Consider the following 20,309-nt stretch of genomic DNA (forward strand, 5'->3'; position numbering starts at 1 on the left):
TGATATTGGCAGAGTGATTGCATTCTCAGACTCAGTGAAAAGCTTGACCAGTGTTCTATGGAGCGGAGACAGAGGTCAAGACCAATCTCCTGTCACCTGCCCCAACCCCCCCCCCCCTCTCCAGCTCACTGTTTTAATTGGGTGCCATCTGACCCCCTCTTTAGCTCTTTACACAGCACAATGTGAGCCATGGGGCATTATCCCTCACACATAGCAAGGAGCAATCAGCGCCTAATGCTAGCACACTGCCTGCCTTCCTGGGTATTACAGCTTATCTATTTCTCTTTTTCTATCACCCCACCTCGCTGCAATTCCAGAACACTGGCTAGAGGCAGTAGCTTAGCAACCAGCGAGACAGAGAGAATAACGGGTATAGAGGGAGAGGGACAGTGATTCAATAAATGGACAAGCTTAGAGGCAGCGAGAGAGAGAGAGAGAGAGAGAGAGAGAGAGAGAGAGAGAGAGAGAGAGAGAGAGAGAGAGAGAGAGAGAGACAGAGAGAGAGAGACAGAGAGAGAGAGACAGAGGCATTGTCTGGCTCCCACCCCCCCCCCCCCCCCCAAGTCAATTTCTACAGGGGTGGTGTTGACAGGTAGGCAGCAGTGGCGGCGGGGCTGGAGACGGCCAGGGCATTGATCTAATCTTGTTTTTATCCCCCTCCTGCAATTTTAGAGGTACACAATTTCTCTCCTGCTCCATCACTCCATAATGGGCAGGCCTGGGAGGGCCACTAGGCAGGTCAGATTCAGATAAAGGAAGAATGGATCAAACAGGACTACTGCATCCTTCTCTAAAGAAGAGATGGGAGAGAATGGATGTAAATTTTCCAGCCTACATGCCCACATACACAACAAGCAAACTATGCTCAAACCCTATAAACTCTCTTGTGAAGAACAGCACAAACCTCCTCATATCTCCTCAGATAATAAGATATAAAAGATCAAGTATGAATACATCAGTTTAATTGGGATTATAATCAAATCATTATAAACTCATACTACCGTCATCTGGTTGAACATTAATATCGGTTTCAACCGTTAGGGGGCTTTCAAGCACAGGTCGCTGATTTTGAAACTTTGTTACAGTGGGTTGCTTGTAACTATCAATGAACATACATGCCGTTAGCTGAAAACCAAAGAAAGATGTAAACAACAATGTTTACAAACACTTTTCTCTGCATTGTTATAACAATTTATTGTTTTTGGCAATATGTTTTTATTTCAATAACTTTTTCTATTTCTTGTGTCTTATTTTTATTCATACATTTGTTTAGTTTATATAAATAAATGTACTCATTCATTTATTGATGTTTTTTTTGGGGGGGGGTGCGGGGATATTGTCGAATAGACTTCAAAAGATTAGCAGGCAATTTGAATGTCTTGAATCACACAGACGCTTGCTACCATTATAGCGACTGACACATCTGTGCTATTGACATGTGGAGAATAGGCCAACGGCCTATTCCTAAATATAATGCACATCCATACTCTAGTCTATATATTATGTCGTACAGTTACGTTTCTATAAAGTAGCCTAAACGTGTATGTCAGAGCCTCTCTGAATCATAATCAACATTGCATTTTGCAAGAATGAGGAAAAGCATTCTAATTGGTGGTCCACTGGTTTGAGAGCAGGCTACTAATACTACCGCAGAGGTGGAACAGGCAGAGAAAGTCGAGCAGTCAGTCCTAACCCGTCTCTCCAACATGGGAACTTTTTTTGTCCGACTATGGATATTTTCTGGTTTATTATTAGCTTCTTCTGAAGTTCTTGGTAAGTATTTTCTTTGTCATCCTATAATTTTTATGTAAAAAAAAAATCCTCTGCCATTATATAAGACGTGTTCTATTGTAGGGTGCGTATGCCGGCTGAATATTATATTTTGTTATATCGTATGTTTTTAATAAGTAATACGTCTTAAGTTCCAGGAAAACTCACAAAACTATAGTTTTTGACGATTTTATTTGTTAAAACAATAAACTGTATGGCACTGTTTTGCGCTACTGGAATGGAACATTGGGCATGTTGAGTCCTTAAAAGGGAGCGATAATTCGCGAAACGTTGTGCCAGAGTGCGCTCATATTTGTACAGGCCACACCTTTGCATTTCACATAGTATTTGTTTTGGCCTCCTGTTTTTATAGTAACAGTGCTATATAGACAAGCAATCACATCAATATGCACAATAGCCTAATAATAATAATAAATAATAATAACATTAATAATAAAATACGTCTAACACAAAATTAAACCTCAGTACGTCTAATAGACAAAGCGTACACATCTCATTGAAAAAAATGTTATGAAATAGCATTTTCAATTGATATGACTGCAATCAGGTTTTAACCAACTGTTGCAAGACATAATGTGTCACATCCGCGACTTATTGAGCAGCGTCAACATGACACGTTTTAGCGTCATACTTTGATGGAAATTCCTGCAGTGTGTGCCTCTTCCTCTAGCATCGAATTGCCTGCATAACAGCTGTTTTACAGAACAATGTGCGTGACATGACAGGCTTGGGTAGCAAGCAGTGTGGTGTAACAGGGGAGGAGAGAAGTAGAGCCCGGGCCAGAGAGGAAGCAGAGGAGGAGGGACCAGCCGAGAGAGAAAAGAGAGTGTGTGGTAGAGAAACGGAACCGTCTGTGGCCCAACTAACGACTACAGTAGTGAGAAAAGAAGAAGAATTGAAGTTTAAATGCAGAGTCAGTGTGGAGAAACGGTCATGAGAGACAATTACTTGGCAAGACTGCAAGTGCAATAACATTGTCAGAAACACTCAAAGCTAATAAAGAATCAAATTTAAAAGTGTCCATACAGCAACTAGGCTATTTGATTCCTTTCAAGTGTCCATACAGCAAATAGGCTAAATGATTCCTTTCAAGTGTCCATACAGCAAATAGGCTATATGATTCCTTTCAAGTGTCCATACAGCAAATAGGCTATATGATTCCTTTCAAGTGTCCATACAGCAAATAGGCTATATTATTCCTTTCAAGTGTCCATACAGCAAATAGGCTATATGATTCCTTTCAAGTGTCCATACAGCAAATAGGCTATATGATTCCTTTCAAGTGTTCATACAGCAAATAGGCTATATGATTCCTTTCAAGTGTCCATACAGCAAATAGGCTATATGATTCCTTTCAAGTGTCCATATATGGCTTATTTGATTCCCACTGCTGGACCCCTACCTATTCACTCATGTTTATGTTGGTGTGTACTTCAGGCTCAAACATCTGCACATCTCGAGGGGTGAGCACCTGCAGACAGTGTTTGGCTATCCACCCAAGCTGTGCTTGGTGCTTTAAGGAAGTGAGTATATCCTCTGGGGGGGGGACTATGTACAAAAAAGTGCTGTCATTTCTAAACGGTTCACTCTATATGGGTGAACATACCCTCAAATTAAAGCACTTTAACATCGTAGTCATTGCTTAATTTCAAGTCCATAGTTCTGGAGTACAGAGCCAAAACGCCGTAAAAACGTGTCTCTGTCCAAATACTGTATTCATCCACTGAGCCCACCTTCCATTGTATTGCATTTAGATGCTCTTTCTAAATCGATCACTGTCCCTTTACTGGTCGTCTCATTGGGAAGTGTTGCTCTTACCAGTGTGTGTTGTTGTTTTCCTGGGTTCAGGAGTTTGGCCAAGGGGGCTCCAGTGTGTCCCGTTGTGATCTGAAGCAGAACCTGTTGGATGGGGGTTGTACGAAGGAGGGGCTAGAGTTCCCCTTCAGTACCCTCAGCGTGCAGAAAGACACGCCCCTCAGTGACAAGGCGTCGGGGGCGGCTGACGACGTCACCCAGATCAGACCCCAGAAACTCCGCCTCACTCTGAGACCAGGTACTCTAACACAGCATAGGCTTACATGCAACCACCCACATACTGTACACCGGGTTCACAACTCGTCTAAAGTACATTGAACAGAGGAATTGTTAGATACTCTCGCTCTCTCCTCAGATGATGCCAGGCGTTTCACAGTGACAGTGAAACAGGTGGAGGACTACCCAGTTGACCTGTACTATCTGATGGACCTCTCCTACTCCATGAAGGACGACTTGGCCCGCCTGCGCTCCCTGGGCAACCAGCTGGCTGCAGCCATGGGCCGCACCACCAGCAACCTGCGTATGGGCTTTGGGGCCTTTGTGGACAAGCCCCTGTCTCCATATATGTACACCTACCCTGAGGAAGCCGTCAGTAACCCTTGCCATGGGTGAGTGGGGGGTGGAGTGGACAGAGAGGTGGAGGAGGAGGAGGAGGAGGAGGGAGAGGAGGATGAGATTTTGCAGAGGGGAAGATTTGAAAAGGGTGATATTCTGTGTTGAAGCTCAAATTCCCTCAGGATTTGGCTTTTTTAATAGCTGTCAAATTGTGTCTAACAGCAATGTATTTCTTTCTCCACCTCTTTGTCAATTTGCCTGTTTTCGGCATGGCACGGGGTGTGATGTGTAGGATCCAGACGCAGTGCCTGCCTCAGTTTGGCTACAAGCACGTGCTGACTCTGACCAAGCAGGTGGAGCGCTTCACAGAGGAGGTGGCGAAGCAGCAGGTGTCTCGTAACAGAGACTCTCCAGAGGGAGGCTTCGACGCGGTCATACAGGCAGTGGTGTGCAAGGTGATACACACACACACACACACACACATGTACGCACACACATAGAGACATACAGGCACACACACACAATCAGTGGTTTAGAAACAGCACACAAAGTTGAATGCATACCGTTTCTCCCCTCTCCTCTTCTTTCCCTCTCTCTCCCTCCATCTGTCACTAGGACAAGATAGGCTGGCGTGGGGATGCCTCCCACCTGTTGGTGTTCACTACCGACGCTACGACACACATAGCCCTGGACGGCCGGCTGGCTGGTCTAGTCCAGCCCAATGATGGACAGTGTCACATCGACAGAGACAACAACTATGACAAGTCGTCAACCCTGGTGAGTGGTGTGTGTCAGGGAGTTTGTGTCGGAGTTCTATTCGTCTGTTATCACAAGAGAGACGTAATGATAATGACGGTCTCCTCCTTCAGGACTACCCCTCTCTGGCTCTGATCACAGAGAAGATGTCTGAGAACAACATCAACCTCATTTTCGCTGTGACCAACAATGTGGTGCCCCTCTACCAGGTGAGTACACCTGACTGTTATCAGGGTCACCGTGGTTACTAGGTGTAGAGGGATTTGGTACCTTACCTCTTATGTCCCCTTGGACCCTCTTTCCTCAGAACTACAGCCAGCTCATCCCTGGTACCACAGTCGGAACGCTGTCTGATGACTCTGGGAATGTGATCCAACTCATCCTGGATGCTTACGAGGTAAGAGAGAGCCGTATATATGAGAGTTGGGTTTTGATTACTATCATGCCCAGTCATGCCTACTTTAGCATTAACATGAGTTGGTAACACCTAGGGAGAATTGTCTTGCACTGAGAAACAGCTGCGTTGAGGGCACTCTATCCAGTCATAGCAGCAGAATCAACATACAGCCCGGCCATTTACAGACAACAGGACTAGCCATTAACATGCAGCGCCTCGGACATGTTTACCCATGACACAACAGAACATAGACATCGTAGCCAATGTTAATGTTGAAAGAACAGGAGCTAACCTTAACATCATGAACACAACTGTCATAGAAAAAAAACACTGATCCTCTAGAAAGTAGGAACTGCTTTGAGCTCGTCATGCTGAGTCATGTGGTTGCGAAGTCATTCGTCTCGTACATTGGCTGTTTGAGATATTTCAAAGAGAACGCACAACATTAGCAAACATACAGCTCCCACTTCGAACTCTCATAGGTTCTAGCATTTCTTAATGAGGATGTGGAAAAGCGAGGTTAAAGGAGTGAGTTCAGCTCCCCTTTATTTCTCAAACAGTCTATTTGACTTCCCACGAGCCAATGTGTGACAGATAGAACACTGTATATACACACTGTATCCATTTCCACAGAGACTAAGAGTAGAGGTTTTCTGAATCGTTTATGTTTCTGATTGAGTTCATTCTGTCCTCTGACCTCTGCCCATTGACCCTTGACCTGTGGAGTAGAGGATCCGTTCCAAGGTGGAGCTGGAGTTGCTGGGTGTTCCAGAGGAGCTGGCTCTGTCCTTCAATGCCACCTGCCTCAACGGAGAGCTCATCCAGGGACTCAAGTCCTGCTCCGGACTTAAGATCGGAGACACAGTCAGTACCTGTACCACTCACCATCTGGATGATAAATGGTGGCCTAGTGTCAGATCTTAGGTATAGGAATTAATGCTCTGTTCTTATTGCACAGTTCAAATGTAACCTGCTGTATCACACACCACTTTCCCCCAGGTGTCGTTCAGTGTGGAGGCCAGGTTACACGGCTGCCCTAAGGAGAAGAACCGTACCTTCACCATTAAACCTGTGGGCTTCAAGGATGCCCTGGAGGTTACGGTCCACTTCGCCTGCGGGTGTGACTGTGAGGCCACAGCCCAGCCCGAGAGCCCCCTCTGTAACCAGGGAAATGGGACCTACGAGTGTGGTGTGTGCCAGTGTCACCCGGGGCGCCTGGGAGACCGCTGTGAGTGTGCCGACGGGGACTACAGGCCCTCAGACCAGGGCAACTGCAGCCCCAAAGCTGAAGACGCCATCTGCAGTGGGAGGGGCAACTGTGTGTGTGGCCAGTGCTCCTGCCACACTAGTGGCTTTGGAAAAGTGTGGGGCAAGTACTGTGAGTGTGACGACTTCAACTGCCTGCGCTTCAAAGGAGAGATCTGCTCAGGTGAGTGGATAGATACACTGTTGTGTCTGTCAAGGAGACAGCCATGTTGGTTTCTTTTACTACATGTTCTTTTCTGCTTTACTCATCAACACATGTCGACAAGTTGTTTTTGTAACATTTATTCTCTCTGTTTGCTTTAGGGTTAGGGGTTTTGGCAGGCTTATGGTTTTCGCAGGAAAGAGGAGATGTCCATTTCCTTAGAACATGTCCACAATGCCTCAGTTGACCTTTACCCAGACTCTCTCTCTCTCTCTCTCTCTCTCTCTCTCTACTGTTAAGGATGGGACCCTTTTTTCAATGTTCGCCTAAAATGACATACCCAAATCTAACTGCCTGTAGCTCAGGACCTGATGCAAGGACATGCATATTCTTGATACCATTTGAAAGGAAACACTTTGAAGTTTGTGGAAATGTGAAATTAATGTCGGAGAATATAAACATTAGATCTGGTAAAGGATAACACAAACCAAAAAAAAACAATGCGTTTTCTATTTTCTTGTTTGTTCCATTAACTCCACAAGAAGTTATTCAGATGATTAAAATCAAAACCACGTCTTCTTCCATGATCATTTTAGCGGAGTAAACAAGCTCACGGAGCTCACTGATTCCATCAATCTTCTAACCACTCTTGGGAATGAAGTATGAGATGTCATCCCTGATCATCTCTCCCTACTGCACGCCTGCACAGCGCACATGTTGCTCAATCAAAGTAACAACATTTTAATAGGTCCCGTCATTGGATAATTCAATGTGGCTGCATAGCAGATGAGTCACGGTGCTGTTGCTACATTTATATGTGTGTTGGCTATAACTCGTGTGTTTTAACCACAACCGCTCCCTTAGGGATGGACTGAGCTTTATTAGACAACCAGGACTTTGCTTATGGTAACAGAGGTTAAGGTCCGATCGGCCAGTCGCTGTTGTACTCACTGAAAGAATGACAGGCACTGGATACCCGTAGGGAAGTTGTATCTGTAACTTTTGATGTTTCCGGGGGAAAGAGCTACGCAGTCTGTTATAGTCTTTTTTTACTGAAAATACACTGTTTGAGTCCTTCTAGAAGACATCCTTTGTTGTCAAATAGATGGTTCCCATTAGTTCCCAGTGTAGCCCTGAGTCTGTCGTCCTAGGAATGAGGATGTTCCCATGGTCAACCGCTTCAATTGTTTTCACGTTGTCCAGACTTTTCCTCATCCCTCTCTCTCCTCACCCAGCCATAGCATGCCTCCACATGGATTTAGACGGGAAGGCAGGGGGGTGGGGTCTGAGTCGCGTGAGACAGCATCTCTTAACCCAAACAGTCTGGCCCTTTGGGAAGGCATCATAGAAAGGGCCCCTGGGCTGAAAAAGAGTGCTAACATGTGCACCGGAATTGTATTTATTTATTCAACGTACGTAAGGCAACCAGCTGCAATAGGATTGTGAGTTTGCTCAACACAACAGCATTAAAGTTGATACAATGTACAATTGTAAGGCAACCAACTGCAATATGATTGTGCATTTGCTCAATATTTGGGCATATTGCTGGACCAACATACGTTCTATTCTACCTTATTTGTATATTTCCCAGTGTAAAATGAAACTCTTCATGACAGTATATTACATACAGAGCCAGTCACAAGTTTGGACACACCTACTCATTCAAGGGTTTTTCTAGATTTTTTCCATTTTCTACATTGTAGAATAATAGTGAAGACATCAAAACTATGAAATAACACATGGAATTATATAGTAACCAAAAAAAGTGGTAAACAAATCAAAATATAATTTATATTTGAGATTCTTCAAAGAAGCCTCCATTTTCCTTGATGACAGCTTTGCACAATCTTGACATTCTCTCAACCAGCTTCACCTGGAATGCTTTTCCAACATTCTTGAAGGAGTTCCCACATATGCTGAGCACTTGTTGGCTGCTTTTCCTTCACTCTGCCATCCAAATCATCCCAAACCATCTCAGTTGGGTTGAGGTCGGGTGATTGTGGAGTCCAGGTCATCTGATGCAGCACTCCATCACTCACCTTCTTGGTCAAATAGACCTTACACATCCTGGAGGTGTGTTGGGTCCTTGTCCTGTTGAAAAACAAATGATAGTTCCACTAAGCTCAAACCAGATGGGATGAGGTATCACCGAAGAATACTGTGGTAGCCAGGCTGGTTAAGTGTACTTTGATTTCTAAATAAGTCACAGTGTCACCAGCAAAGCACCCCCCCCCCCCACACACACCATCACATCCTCCTCCATGCTTCACGGTGTGGAGATCATCCGTTTGCCTACTCTGCGTCTCACAAAGACAAGGCGGTTGGAATAAAAAAATCTCACATTTTGACTCATCAGACCAAAGGACAGATTTCCACCGGTCTAATATCCATTGCTCGTGTTTATTGGCCCAAGCAAGTCTCTTCTTCTTATTGAGGTCCTTTACTAGTGGTTTCTTTGCAGCAATTCGACCACAAAGGCTTGATTCACGCAGTCTCTTCTGAACAGTTGATGTTGAGATGTGTCTGTTACTTGAGCTCTGTGAAGCATTTATTTGGACAGCAATTTCTGAGGCTGGTAACACTAATGAACTTACCCTCTGCAGCAGAGGTAACTCTGGGTCTTCCTTTCCTGTGGCTGTCCTCATGACAATCCTAAAACAACCAGTTTATCATAGGTTTTGCGACTGCACTTGAAGAAACTTTCAAAGTTCTTGAAATGTTCCGTATTGACTGATCTTCATGTCCTAAAGTAATGATGGACTGTCATTTCTCTTTCCTTATTGGAGCTGTTCTTGCCATAATATGGACTTGGTCTTTTACCAAATAGGGCTATCTTCTGTATAACAGCCCTACCTTGTCAAACTCATGGTTGAAAGAATGCCAAGTGTGTGCAAAGCTGTCATCAAGTCAAAGGAGTGACAAATCTGAAGAATCTCAAATATAAAATATATTTTGATTTGTTTAACACTTTTTTGGTTACTACATGATTCAATAGTATTTCATAGTTTTGATGTCTTCTCCATTATTCTACAACGTAGAGAATAGTAAAAATAAAGAAAAGCCTTGAATGAGTAGGTGTGTCCAAACTTTTTTTTTAACCCCTTTTTTCTCCGCAATTTCATAGTATCCAATTGTTAGTAGTTACTGTCTTGTCTCATCGCTACAACTCCCGTATGGGCTCGGGAGAGACGAAGGTTGAGAGCTATGCGTCCTCCGAAACACAACCCAACAAAGCCGCACTGCTTCTTAACACAGTGCGAATCCAACCCGGAAGCCAGCCGCACCAATGTGTCAGAGGAAACACCGTGCACCTCGCGACCTGGTCAGCGCGCACTGCACCCGGCCCGCCACAGGAGTCACTTGTGAGCGATGAGACAAGGATTTCCCTACCGGCCAAACCCTCCCTAACCAGGACGACGCTAGGCCAATTGTGCATCGCCCTATGGACCTTCCAGTCGCGGCCAGCTGCGACAGAGCCACCCGGGAGGCCCTGTGTCCAAAATTTTAGTGGTACTGTATATCATCAGGCCTTTCTTTTGGGGGCAGTGGTCTGAAACTGCTGGTTTACAGGCCACGTCAAGCCTGCAAGTCACATTATGATGTGTAATTTCTTTTGGAATCCACCCAGAGTGAGGATATCCAACAATTATAACTTTTAATCACCCACAACCTGCATTGAGAATGACTGACAGGGTAGGTGAAATAAGTTATTGAAACTACCTAAATCATAAACTGCAACAGCCATCACAGTAACTGGTGCAAAAAGTCCAATTACTAACAGATTGGATTTATTTTGGAAATGTTTTATTTTTTAAATGTTTGTGTAGCATAAGATTAATCAACTAATCAATGTACATGCAAAGACACAGGTATTGAAACAAACAATTCTGAAAATCAACCAGCAATAGAGCATGCTGGGAAATATGATAATGATGGGTGTAGTTTTGAGCAAACATATTTGTAATTTTACTCCAAAGGCCAACATGACTTTGTAATTCGTCTCAACAAGTTCGTATACATTCAGCTCAATGTGAGCAAAGTCTGTTGAATGAAAAAAACGTCACACATTAGCTACATTTATTTTCCTTCAATTCACAGATTAATGCTGATTAAGCAATTGGTTAAATTGGCTTTTTTACAGTGTGTGCTATGTGTGAAATGCTATGTATGGTGGTTAGGGTGAAGTCAGGACTTGGGAATGGGACATATTTGGTTAAAACAGTCATTTATGTCTTAACTCAGCATTAGCTATGGTTTTGTCAGTGGAAAAGTTGTTATTTGTGGGATTGTGGTCTTAGTCATTGAGCTCTACTCTTTTATGAAGCGTCTAGGGTTGGAATGATTGACACAGAAATGCAACCGTCCAGAACTCCATATTTAGTGAGTAGAGCCGGTGGAGCACGCTGAAGGAGACTCAACTTTGTCAGCCTGTGTCTCTGGAGTCTGGTTGGCATGATGTCATTACTGTGTGAACAACAGTAAAGTAGAGGAGTCCCTGGGCTCCAGCTCAATCTGGGTCTCCCCCAAGGCCCACCCCGTCCTCCTAGCCCCAGGCCCTCCCACATCCCCCTGTTGGTGTGTGTTTCTCCCTCTGCTCTGGAGCTAGGGCAGTGGAGCAGGAGTCAGCAAGCCCATCCACAGGGCACACAAACAGGCAAGAGAGAACATGAAAGTTAGCATTCTTCTGGCATGCTACCCTCTCTCTTTCTATCCTTATCTCCTCTCTATCTCCCTCTTATAAAGTTCACATCCATCACCAATGCTCCCACTCATCTCCTCTCTTTTTTGTATTATTCTCTCATCGTTGTGTTTACAGTTCTCTCTCTCTCTCTATGTCTATGACTCCCTCCACCTCTTCGCTCTCATTCTCTCTGTCCTCCTTCCTGGACTCCATGTTTATGTGTCTCTGTCGTTCATGTTTACGACTTGATAAATTGGAGGATTAGAGTGCTGTCTCAGACTGAGGCAGATTATTTAGAAATGCATGCCAAATGGCACCCTGTTCCCTATATAGTGCACTACTTTTGACCAGGACCCATAGGGCTCAAATCAAAAGTAGTGCACTATGTAGGGAATAGGGTGCCATTTGGAACGCATACCTAGAGACTCCTAATTTCTCTGACTCGACCATACAACAAGTACATTAGAGAGATCAAGGCACAAGCATGAACTCAGTGTACGGATGAGGTAAAGTATAAGGAACATTTGTCAAACACAAGAACGTTATTAAGAGAGGAAAACCAGGACTTTCTTTACTATGTACTGATTGTGTCAACAGCATTCAATTGAGTTCATGCTCTGTTTGTGGGATACATACTGTAAAACATTAACCAGCTCAACTCAGACAGCTTATGTGCCTGAAAGACAGTAAATCAACCTTTTATAACTATAGCTGCCTATTTCATTACAGACAGACAGACAGACAGACAGACAGACAGACAGACAGACAGACAGACAGACAGACACACTTGTCTCATAGTGATGACAGAGTCAGATAGGGCGTGGGAACTGGGGAATTCAGCTGAAGGAGGTGGTTTCACCTGAAAACAACTATTCCAATGTCTCTGCGTGCCTGTTTATACAGTTTACAGACCTCTGTTTAGTTTCCATCGGTCACTCTAACCCAGCTGAGCTCTGAGATAGTGACTCAGTTTGTCTCTGCTCTTCGTCATTCATTGCCCAGCCCTGTTGCATTAACCTTCATCCTGTGAGAAACAGCCAGTTGCTCTAGTATGTCTGTCTGAGGGCAATCAAACAATCATTTCTCAACTTTGCTGGCTGGGCTGAGAAATATTGTGGAGGCTTCAGGGAGTGGTCGTTACAGCCAGGGATTGTCCCAGTGTTGGGAGGGGAAGGGTGGGATGGATTACCAGTTTGCTTCCTGCCATTGTCTGCACTGTCTGGTCATGAATTGATGACTTCATGTCTTGGAAATTATGATTTAATATGGACTCATCACACGTGTGTCTGCCTGCCATGCTCTCAATGCACTCATTAATACTCATTGATACATAGACAAACACATGCAGAATTGCTGACAATTATACTGAACAAAAATAGAAACACAGCATGCAACAATTTCAAAGATTTGACTGAGTTACAGTTCATATGAGGAAATCAGTCAATTGAAATGAATTCATTAAGCCCTAATCTATGGATTTCACATGACTGGGAATACAGATATGCATCTGTTGGTCACAAATAACTTTAAAAACAAAATGGGCTTCACAATGGGCCTCGGGATCTCGTCACGTTATTTCTGTGTATTAAAATTGGTATTGATAAAATGCAATTGTGTTTGTTGTCTGTAGTTTATGCCTGCCCATAACATAATCCCATTGCCACCATGGGGCACTCTGTTCACAACATTGACATCAGCAAACCGCTCGCCCACACCACGTCATACACGTAGTCTGCGGCTGGACGTACTGCCAAATCCTCTAAAACGGCATTGGAGACGGCTTAAGGTAGAGAAAAGAACGTTCAATTATCTGGCAACACCTCTGGTGGACATTCCTGTCATAAGCATGCCAATTGCACGCTCCCTCAAAACTTGAAATATCCATGGCATTGTGTTGTGTGAAAAACTGCACATTTTAGAGTGGCCTTTTATTGTCCCGAGCACAAGGTGTACCTGTGTAATCATTATGCTGTTTAATCAGCTTCTTGATATGCCACACCCGTCAGGTGGATTGATTATCTGTAAGTGAGAAATACTCACTTACAGGGATGTTAACAAATTTGTGCATAACATTTGAGAGAAATAAGCTTTGTGTGCGTATGGAACATTTCTGGGACCTTTTATTTCAGCTCATGAAACCAACACTTTACATGTTGCGTTTATATTGTTGTTCAGTATAGATATGATCTGGCAAAATCACACACACAAACCACTCACATACACATTGCTTTGAAATTCAAAACATTCCAGGCCAGGGTTGTAATTGCACTCATGGGTTTGTCCAGTACTGATAACGTGATGTATAAGAGATATATCAACCTAATGTACAAAAGATACGTTATTAGTGTCTCTAAGTTAGACATAAAATGTCCATTAAAAAATGTCCCATCCTCAATTTCTGTGTCTCTGCCAGGCCGTGGGAAATGTGACTGTGGCTTCTGCAAGTGTGGCTCTGACTGGATGGGGGAGAACTGTAACTGCACAACCCGGACAGACACCTGCATGTCCAGTATGGGCCTGCTGTGCAGCGGCCGGGGCCAGTGTGTGTGTGGAGCCTGTGAGTGCACCCAGCCAGGGGCCTACGGGGCCACTTGTGAGAGGTGTCCAACCTGCCCTGATGCCTGCAGCATCAAGAAGTGAGTAAATACTGTACAGGGGGCAGTATAACTGCCTACACACAGATACTGTATGAGTACATGTGATAGGCATGATGATGAAATGGTGATGCAATAAGGAAGAGGAGGAAAAGCAGGATGATTACGATTAAGAAGTTGGTGGTGGTGATGATGATGATGCATTAACATTGTGTTGTATCTGCAGGGAATGTGTTGAATGTAAGCACTTCAAGAGAGGCCGTCTCTTTGAGGAGAAAAGCTGTGCCCGAATCTGCCGGGATGAAATTCAGAAGGTGGAAGAACTAGGTAAGAACTGTTAATAAACAATGCTCCATTAATGTGTGTTCAACATGCTCTCCAAGCAACAGATTGCATTATTTATAGTGCTTGATGTTCTCCCATATTCCATCATATGAGCGGCAGGTAGCCTACCGGGTAAGAGCGCTGGGCCAGTACCTGAAAGGTTGCTGATTCGAATCACTGAGCTGACTATGTGAAATATTTGTCAATGTCCCCTTTATTTATTTATTTATTTTATTTTACCTTTATTTAACTAGGGAAGTCAGTTAAGAACAAATTCTTATTTTCAATGACGGCCTAGGAACAGTGGGTTAACTGCCTGTTCAGGGGCAGAACAACAGATTTGTACCTTGTCAGCTCCGGGGTTGAACTTGCAACCTTCCGGTTACTAGTCCAATGCTCTAACCACTAGGCTACCCTGCCGCCCCATCTCAAGACACCCTTGAGCAGGGTACTTAACCCTAAATGCTCCTTTAAGTAGTTTAAAGCATGTTATATATTTTTTTATTTAACTAGGCAAGTCAGTTAAAAAATGTATACCTCCACGAGTCTGGTTCATCCTTTGGAGCAATTTCCAAACGCCTGAAGGTACCACATTCATCTGTACAAACAATGGTACACAAGTATAAACACCATGGGACCACGCAGCCGTCATACTGCTCAGGGAGGAGACGCGTTCTGTCTCCTAGAGATGAACGTACTTTGGTGCGAAAAGTGCAACTCAGAACAACAGCAAAGGACCTTGTAAAGAGGATGTAGGAAACAGGTATAAAAGTATCTATACCCACAGTAAAACGAGTCCTATATTGACATAACCTGAAAGGACGCTTAGCAAGGAAGCAGCCACTGCTCCAAAACCGCACATGGGGACAAAGATCGTACTTTTTGGAGAAATGTCCTCTGGTCTGTTGAAACAGAAATTGGACTGTTTGGCCATAATGACCATCGTTATGTTTGGAGGAAAAGGGGGGAGGCTTGCAAGCCGAAGAACACCATCCCAAACGTGAAGCACGGTGGTTGCAGCATCATGTTGTGGGGGTGCTTTGCTGCAGGAGGAACTGGTGCACTTCACAAAATAGATGGCATCATGAGGCAGGATATTTTGTGGATATATTGAAGCAACATCTCAAGACATCCGTCAGGAAGTTAAAGCTTGGGTCGCAAATGGGTCTTCCAAATGGACAATGACCCCAAGCATACTTCCAAAGTTGTGGAAAAATGGCTTAAGGACAACAATTTCAAGGTATTGGTGGCCACAAAGCCCTGACCTCAATTCTATAGAAAATTTGTGGGCAGAACATAAAAAGCGTGTGCGAACAAGGAGGCCTACAAACCTGACTCAGTTACACCAGCTCTGTCAGGAGGAATGGGCCAAAATTCACCCAACTTATTGTGGGAAGCTTGTGGAAAACTATGCAAAACATTTGACTCGATTTAAACAATTTAAAGGCAATGCTACCAAACACTAATTAAGTGTATGTAAACTTCTGACCCACTGAGAATGAGATGAAATAAATAAAAGCTGAAATAAATAATTCTCTCTACTATTATTCTGACATTTCACATTCTTAAAATAAAGTGGTGATCCTAACTGACCTAAGACATGAAATGTTTACTAGGATTATATGTCAGGAATTGTGAAAAACTGAGGTTAAATGTGTTTGGCTAAGATGTATGTAAACTTCAGACTGTAGCGCCAGACTACAGGTTTGTGAAGTCAAAACTGTGTGCTAACAACCCACATTGAGGCCCCAATTTCTCTACAGTATCAGAGCCTGTCCTTCCTGAGAAAACTCTGCAGTTTCAGGGTGGATATTATGCTGATGATTATTCATTGATTCCATTTTAACATTCAATATGATCTGCTGGTTTGGTCATCTTAACCTAAAGAGTCAGAACATGCTGGGTAACATTGTGAAACCAGGTAGCAGGATCTGACCTGTCTCACCAGTAACAGACATGAATCATACGCCAGGAGCCATCCATTCTGAGAGACTCCTGGCATCCCACCATTTCTTCATTTTTGTATACTTCCCTTAGAGTGCAGACACAGGCCTCCTAGGTTTAAAATGAAGAGCTCAAAAGTCTCCTTCATCCCTGCTGCTATTAGCTTTCTCAATATGCGGTAGGACTGTTCTGTTTTGGTACGGACTGGTTTATTCATGTCTGGTTCCTTATCCACTAATTCCTGTGGACACTACTGTTTATATTGTGTTTGTTCGTCTATGTATGTAATGTTATGTGTCCATAGATTTTACTACGTGCTGTAAAATAAATATTATTAACCTCCAGCTCCTCATCTTGTCTCTCTCTCGCTCCTTATCCTCCACTTGGATCGAACCCCCTATAACCCTCTCTTTCATCCCAGTCTTCTATGAGAAGAATGCTGTGAACTGCACCTATAAGGATGAGAATGACTGTGTAGAGCACTTCCAGTACTACGAGGATGCCAGTGGAAAGTCCATCCTATATGTCATGGAGCCTGGTGAGTGTCCATCGGTGTGTGAATGGGTCTGTGCTCATATGTACAGCATATGATGTGTTTGACAGGGTCTGGATGAGAGTGAATTCCTTTAGTATTCTAGAGAATAGTTATGTGTGTAGAAATAATGTGCATTACTACTGATGGCTGGGAGCTGTAGGAGGAGTCAATTTTTCTCCCTAACTATGAATAGTGTGTTTCTTGGTTCCAAGTCAGTCTTTATCTGTGTGGCTGGCAGGCACCACTAGAGTAGAGCAGGTACAGAGAGGGCAGTCTGGTTCTCCTGGTTCTCCAACTCCAAAGCGAGTTGCGTTAACGCTAGTCCCCTATTGCCGACACAAATATCATCCACCCAACCCCCCCCCCTCCCCCCTCTTTTTCATCCCTCTCAATCTCTTTTCCCTGCTCAATCCTCTCTTCTCCTGTTTTCTTTATCTTTCAGACTGCCCTAAAGGGCCTGATATCCTGGTGGTTCTCATGGCGGTGGCGGGAGCCATCTTGTTTCTGGGTCTGGCTGGCCTGCTCATCTGGAAGCTGCTGGTCACCATTCATGATCGCCGAGAGTTCGCCAAGTTTGAGGAGGAGAGGGCAAAGGCCAAATGGGATACGGTGAGTCCGACTATGCTTTTAATGCAAAGCTGCCATCTGATGGAGAAAATATGAATGGCAAGAATATTTATCCACGTCAAGATGACATGTATCTGATTGGATGTTTGATATATTTGTCCTCTATTTGTTTCCATTTTTTTCAGGCTAACAACCCCTTGTACAAAGGAGCCACCACCACTTTCACCAATGTGACCTACCGTGGGAACTCTTGAGGGACTCTTGACCAATCACAATCAGCAGAACTCAGGGGTCTATGAGAGATGTAGTGACACAGAGGGGGTTGGGGAGGTGGACCCTCTCCACTGTCATGTGATAAAGTGTGCTGACTCAATGAAATACATTTGTTGACATTGTATTGTAGTGATGGTATTGTATATATATAATGTAAATACCAAATAATTAAAACTGCCTTATCCAACATTTCAATGTCAGTCCAAATTATGGCAAGGCCTCCAGGACCCCTATTTCACCCACAAAGTGTGACGTCATTCCCGTAATAAGGCCTAGTATAGTTCAGCGACCCCAAACCTACCTTTGGAGAGAAAGATTGTTATGCTCTGTTATTGTTTCAAATTTGGTTTATGAAATTGCACTGCACACACCACAGCACACTTGTCCACAGGCCTCTTTTACAAACAACCTGGTTGTAGTATATTATTATGGAGCCCAGCTGCTTACTACTACTGCCACGGTGTACTTGTGTTATGACACTGAACTCAGGTATTCACACTGTATTACAAAAAAGTACAGTCCAATACCTGTAATAAACAGCCACATGGGATATCATGAGTTTTAGTTAATGGTGCCCAATGTATGTTGTATTTTAAGGGTCACTAATGAACAGCTATGGCAATCTGCTCTAGCATGTGTACAGTTACAGTATGCATTTGTACTTTGGTATCAAACTTGGGAGTGATGGACATCAATGAACTGTTTGTAGCCAAGTTTGCCAGTTGTTAGAATGTGGCTACACAAACAGAAGTTTGTGGTCCCTTTTATAAAACTTTTTTTTATATATAAAAGAAAGCATTTCTGGGACATTGGTTGTTCTGTCATTTGCTTTATTGCATAAAATATGTAAATGTTACATTTAATGTGCTTTGGGAATGAGTGGCTTTTGATTGGTTTTACTATGTTGATTAAAAAAATAGAAATCATTCATCCATTTTTCTGTCTTTTTTTTAGCAATTTCACTCTGCTAAAATATATTTTAGAACAAATGATCTGCTTTTGTGTTTTCCTTTTACATATATAACATTATGTTTGTAATTGAATGAGTATCAACACATCGTGCAAACCAGTACAAACCCGATTTGCCATGGAGAAAGATACGGAGATTTATGCCCATGTGCAGGATATTGTTTTTGTAACCAAGATGCTGTCAACTCCGCTGCTGCTCAGTGCTTCGTTGCCGCTTCACCCACCCATAACATGAGCATCTCGTCATTATATACACATCTCTGGTTTCAGCCACTTGTAAATTATAAAGTTAAGTTGGCAGGTGCACAGTGCCCTGCTAAGATGCTCACTAACCCATTAAGCACATTGGTGTTTTGCCAAAAGTATATAATCACCCCTGTCTAAATAAAATAATTCTAAAAACTTTACCAGAGAGCTTGACTTAGCTATAGAGGATCATTAGCTTTTTATTTGTGTGTGGATTGTTTATAGTTGTGGATTGTTTCAAATCACAAGTGCATAGGCCTATGCCTATTTCGGAAGACGGCAGTGCGTGTGGCAATAGGCCTAGCTTATTATTGAGTTGCAGCTGTTGGTAAAAAAAGCATTTCAAATGTGTGGAGATAATGTGTCTCGACTATAATTTAAAATGTTGAGACAAGAAGATGGAAATGCATGCTCTCTCCAGAACGTGCTCCACTGTCACCTGACAATTCTTGCACATTCATTGTTTCATTGTGTGAATTGCTTGCCCTATGTTAATTTTGATAAATTCCCCATTACATGTGTAACCAGCAGGCCTAGTAAATGTACAGGCAATACCCATCATTTAGTTACATTCATTTCTATGATTCATTTCTGGCACTGTACACCTCAGGTAATTTTGCTCTAGGATTCACACAAGCCTCACAATACTTGTTTGAAGGTAGCCCAGACACTTTAACACAAACTTTGTTTAGATTTTCTCACCATCTGTTTTTCCATGTATGAATCTGTTATTCAATGCGTTTCAACGGGCCAATAGCAATAGCAGGCCAAATTCAATGTTTCATCAAATCATTTTTTAAAATATTTATCTTTGATACCTAAAGAGGTCCTAAAATTCCAAATCAAATAGCTAAATTATCATTGGTATGACCATCTTAAAACAATTCCATATGTCAGCTTAGTACAGTGACATCCCAAGGATTTCCAGAGGAGCAGGTGCAAAGTCTTATTTTTCTTCTAAAGAATTGGGTTGGCGGATCGCATCCAACGTTTAGGCGTATACATCACCACCTACTGTACTGGTGTGTGAGGCCATTCACGGCCAACATAAATTTGATAGAGTACTAGAATATTGGGAAACAGGATAATTACCCTGCCAACTATTAGCCCTCTGTAAAAAAAACACTACCCCATTCCACTATTTAACCCTGTCTAATCTACTGAGCAACGGTCTGAGAGAACAGAACACTACCACTCAACACCACCTGCAACACCACATTCCTTCGTCTCATGCCCTCCTGCACACTTCTCACTTCTAGGAATCTCCCCTCCTACACACTGCTGCAACATCCCCATAACTTCACAACTAAAACACTGTGGTATTTTTGGAACAAAATCTCTCACGGGATACCTTACACTTCCTAACTTGACCTTGTCGGGCAAAGACTCTACATCAAAACTCAGCAGGACAGACATTGTCTTCTCCATTTTCCCACGCTCTCTACCGGGTCTCC

General features: G+C 43.3%; 1 protein-coding gene across 1 annotated transcript; it reads left to right on the forward strand.

The window, feature by feature from the left end:
• Positions 1-1,625: 1,625 nt before the first annotated feature.
• On the forward strand, positions 1,626-18,566 carry LOC135555744 (integrin beta-3-like). Its single transcript, XM_064988438.1, has 15 exons — positions 1,626-1,773; positions 3,229-3,314; positions 3,640-3,844; positions 3,962-4,214; positions 4,454-4,616; positions 4,777-4,938; positions 5,031-5,126; positions 5,225-5,314; positions 6,044-6,178; positions 6,314-6,743; positions 13,817-14,039; positions 14,224-14,324; positions 16,687-16,803; positions 17,243-17,409; positions 17,553-18,566. Exons 1-15 carry the CDS (start codon positions 1,707-1,709, stop codon positions 17,619-17,621), a joined length of 2,364 nt encoding a protein of 787 aa, XP_064844510.1. The 5' UTR covers positions 1,626-1,706; the 3' UTR covers positions 17,622-18,566.
• Positions 18,567-20,309: the final 1,743 nt, after the last annotated feature.

The sequence above is a fragment of the Oncorhynchus masou genome, chromosome 15 (genome assembly GCF_036934945.1).
Source record: "Oncorhynchus masou masou isolate Uvic2021 chromosome 15, UVic_Omas_1.1, whole genome shotgun sequence".
NCBI lineage: Eukaryota > Metazoa > Chordata > Actinopteri > Salmoniformes > Salmonidae > Oncorhynchus > Oncorhynchus masou.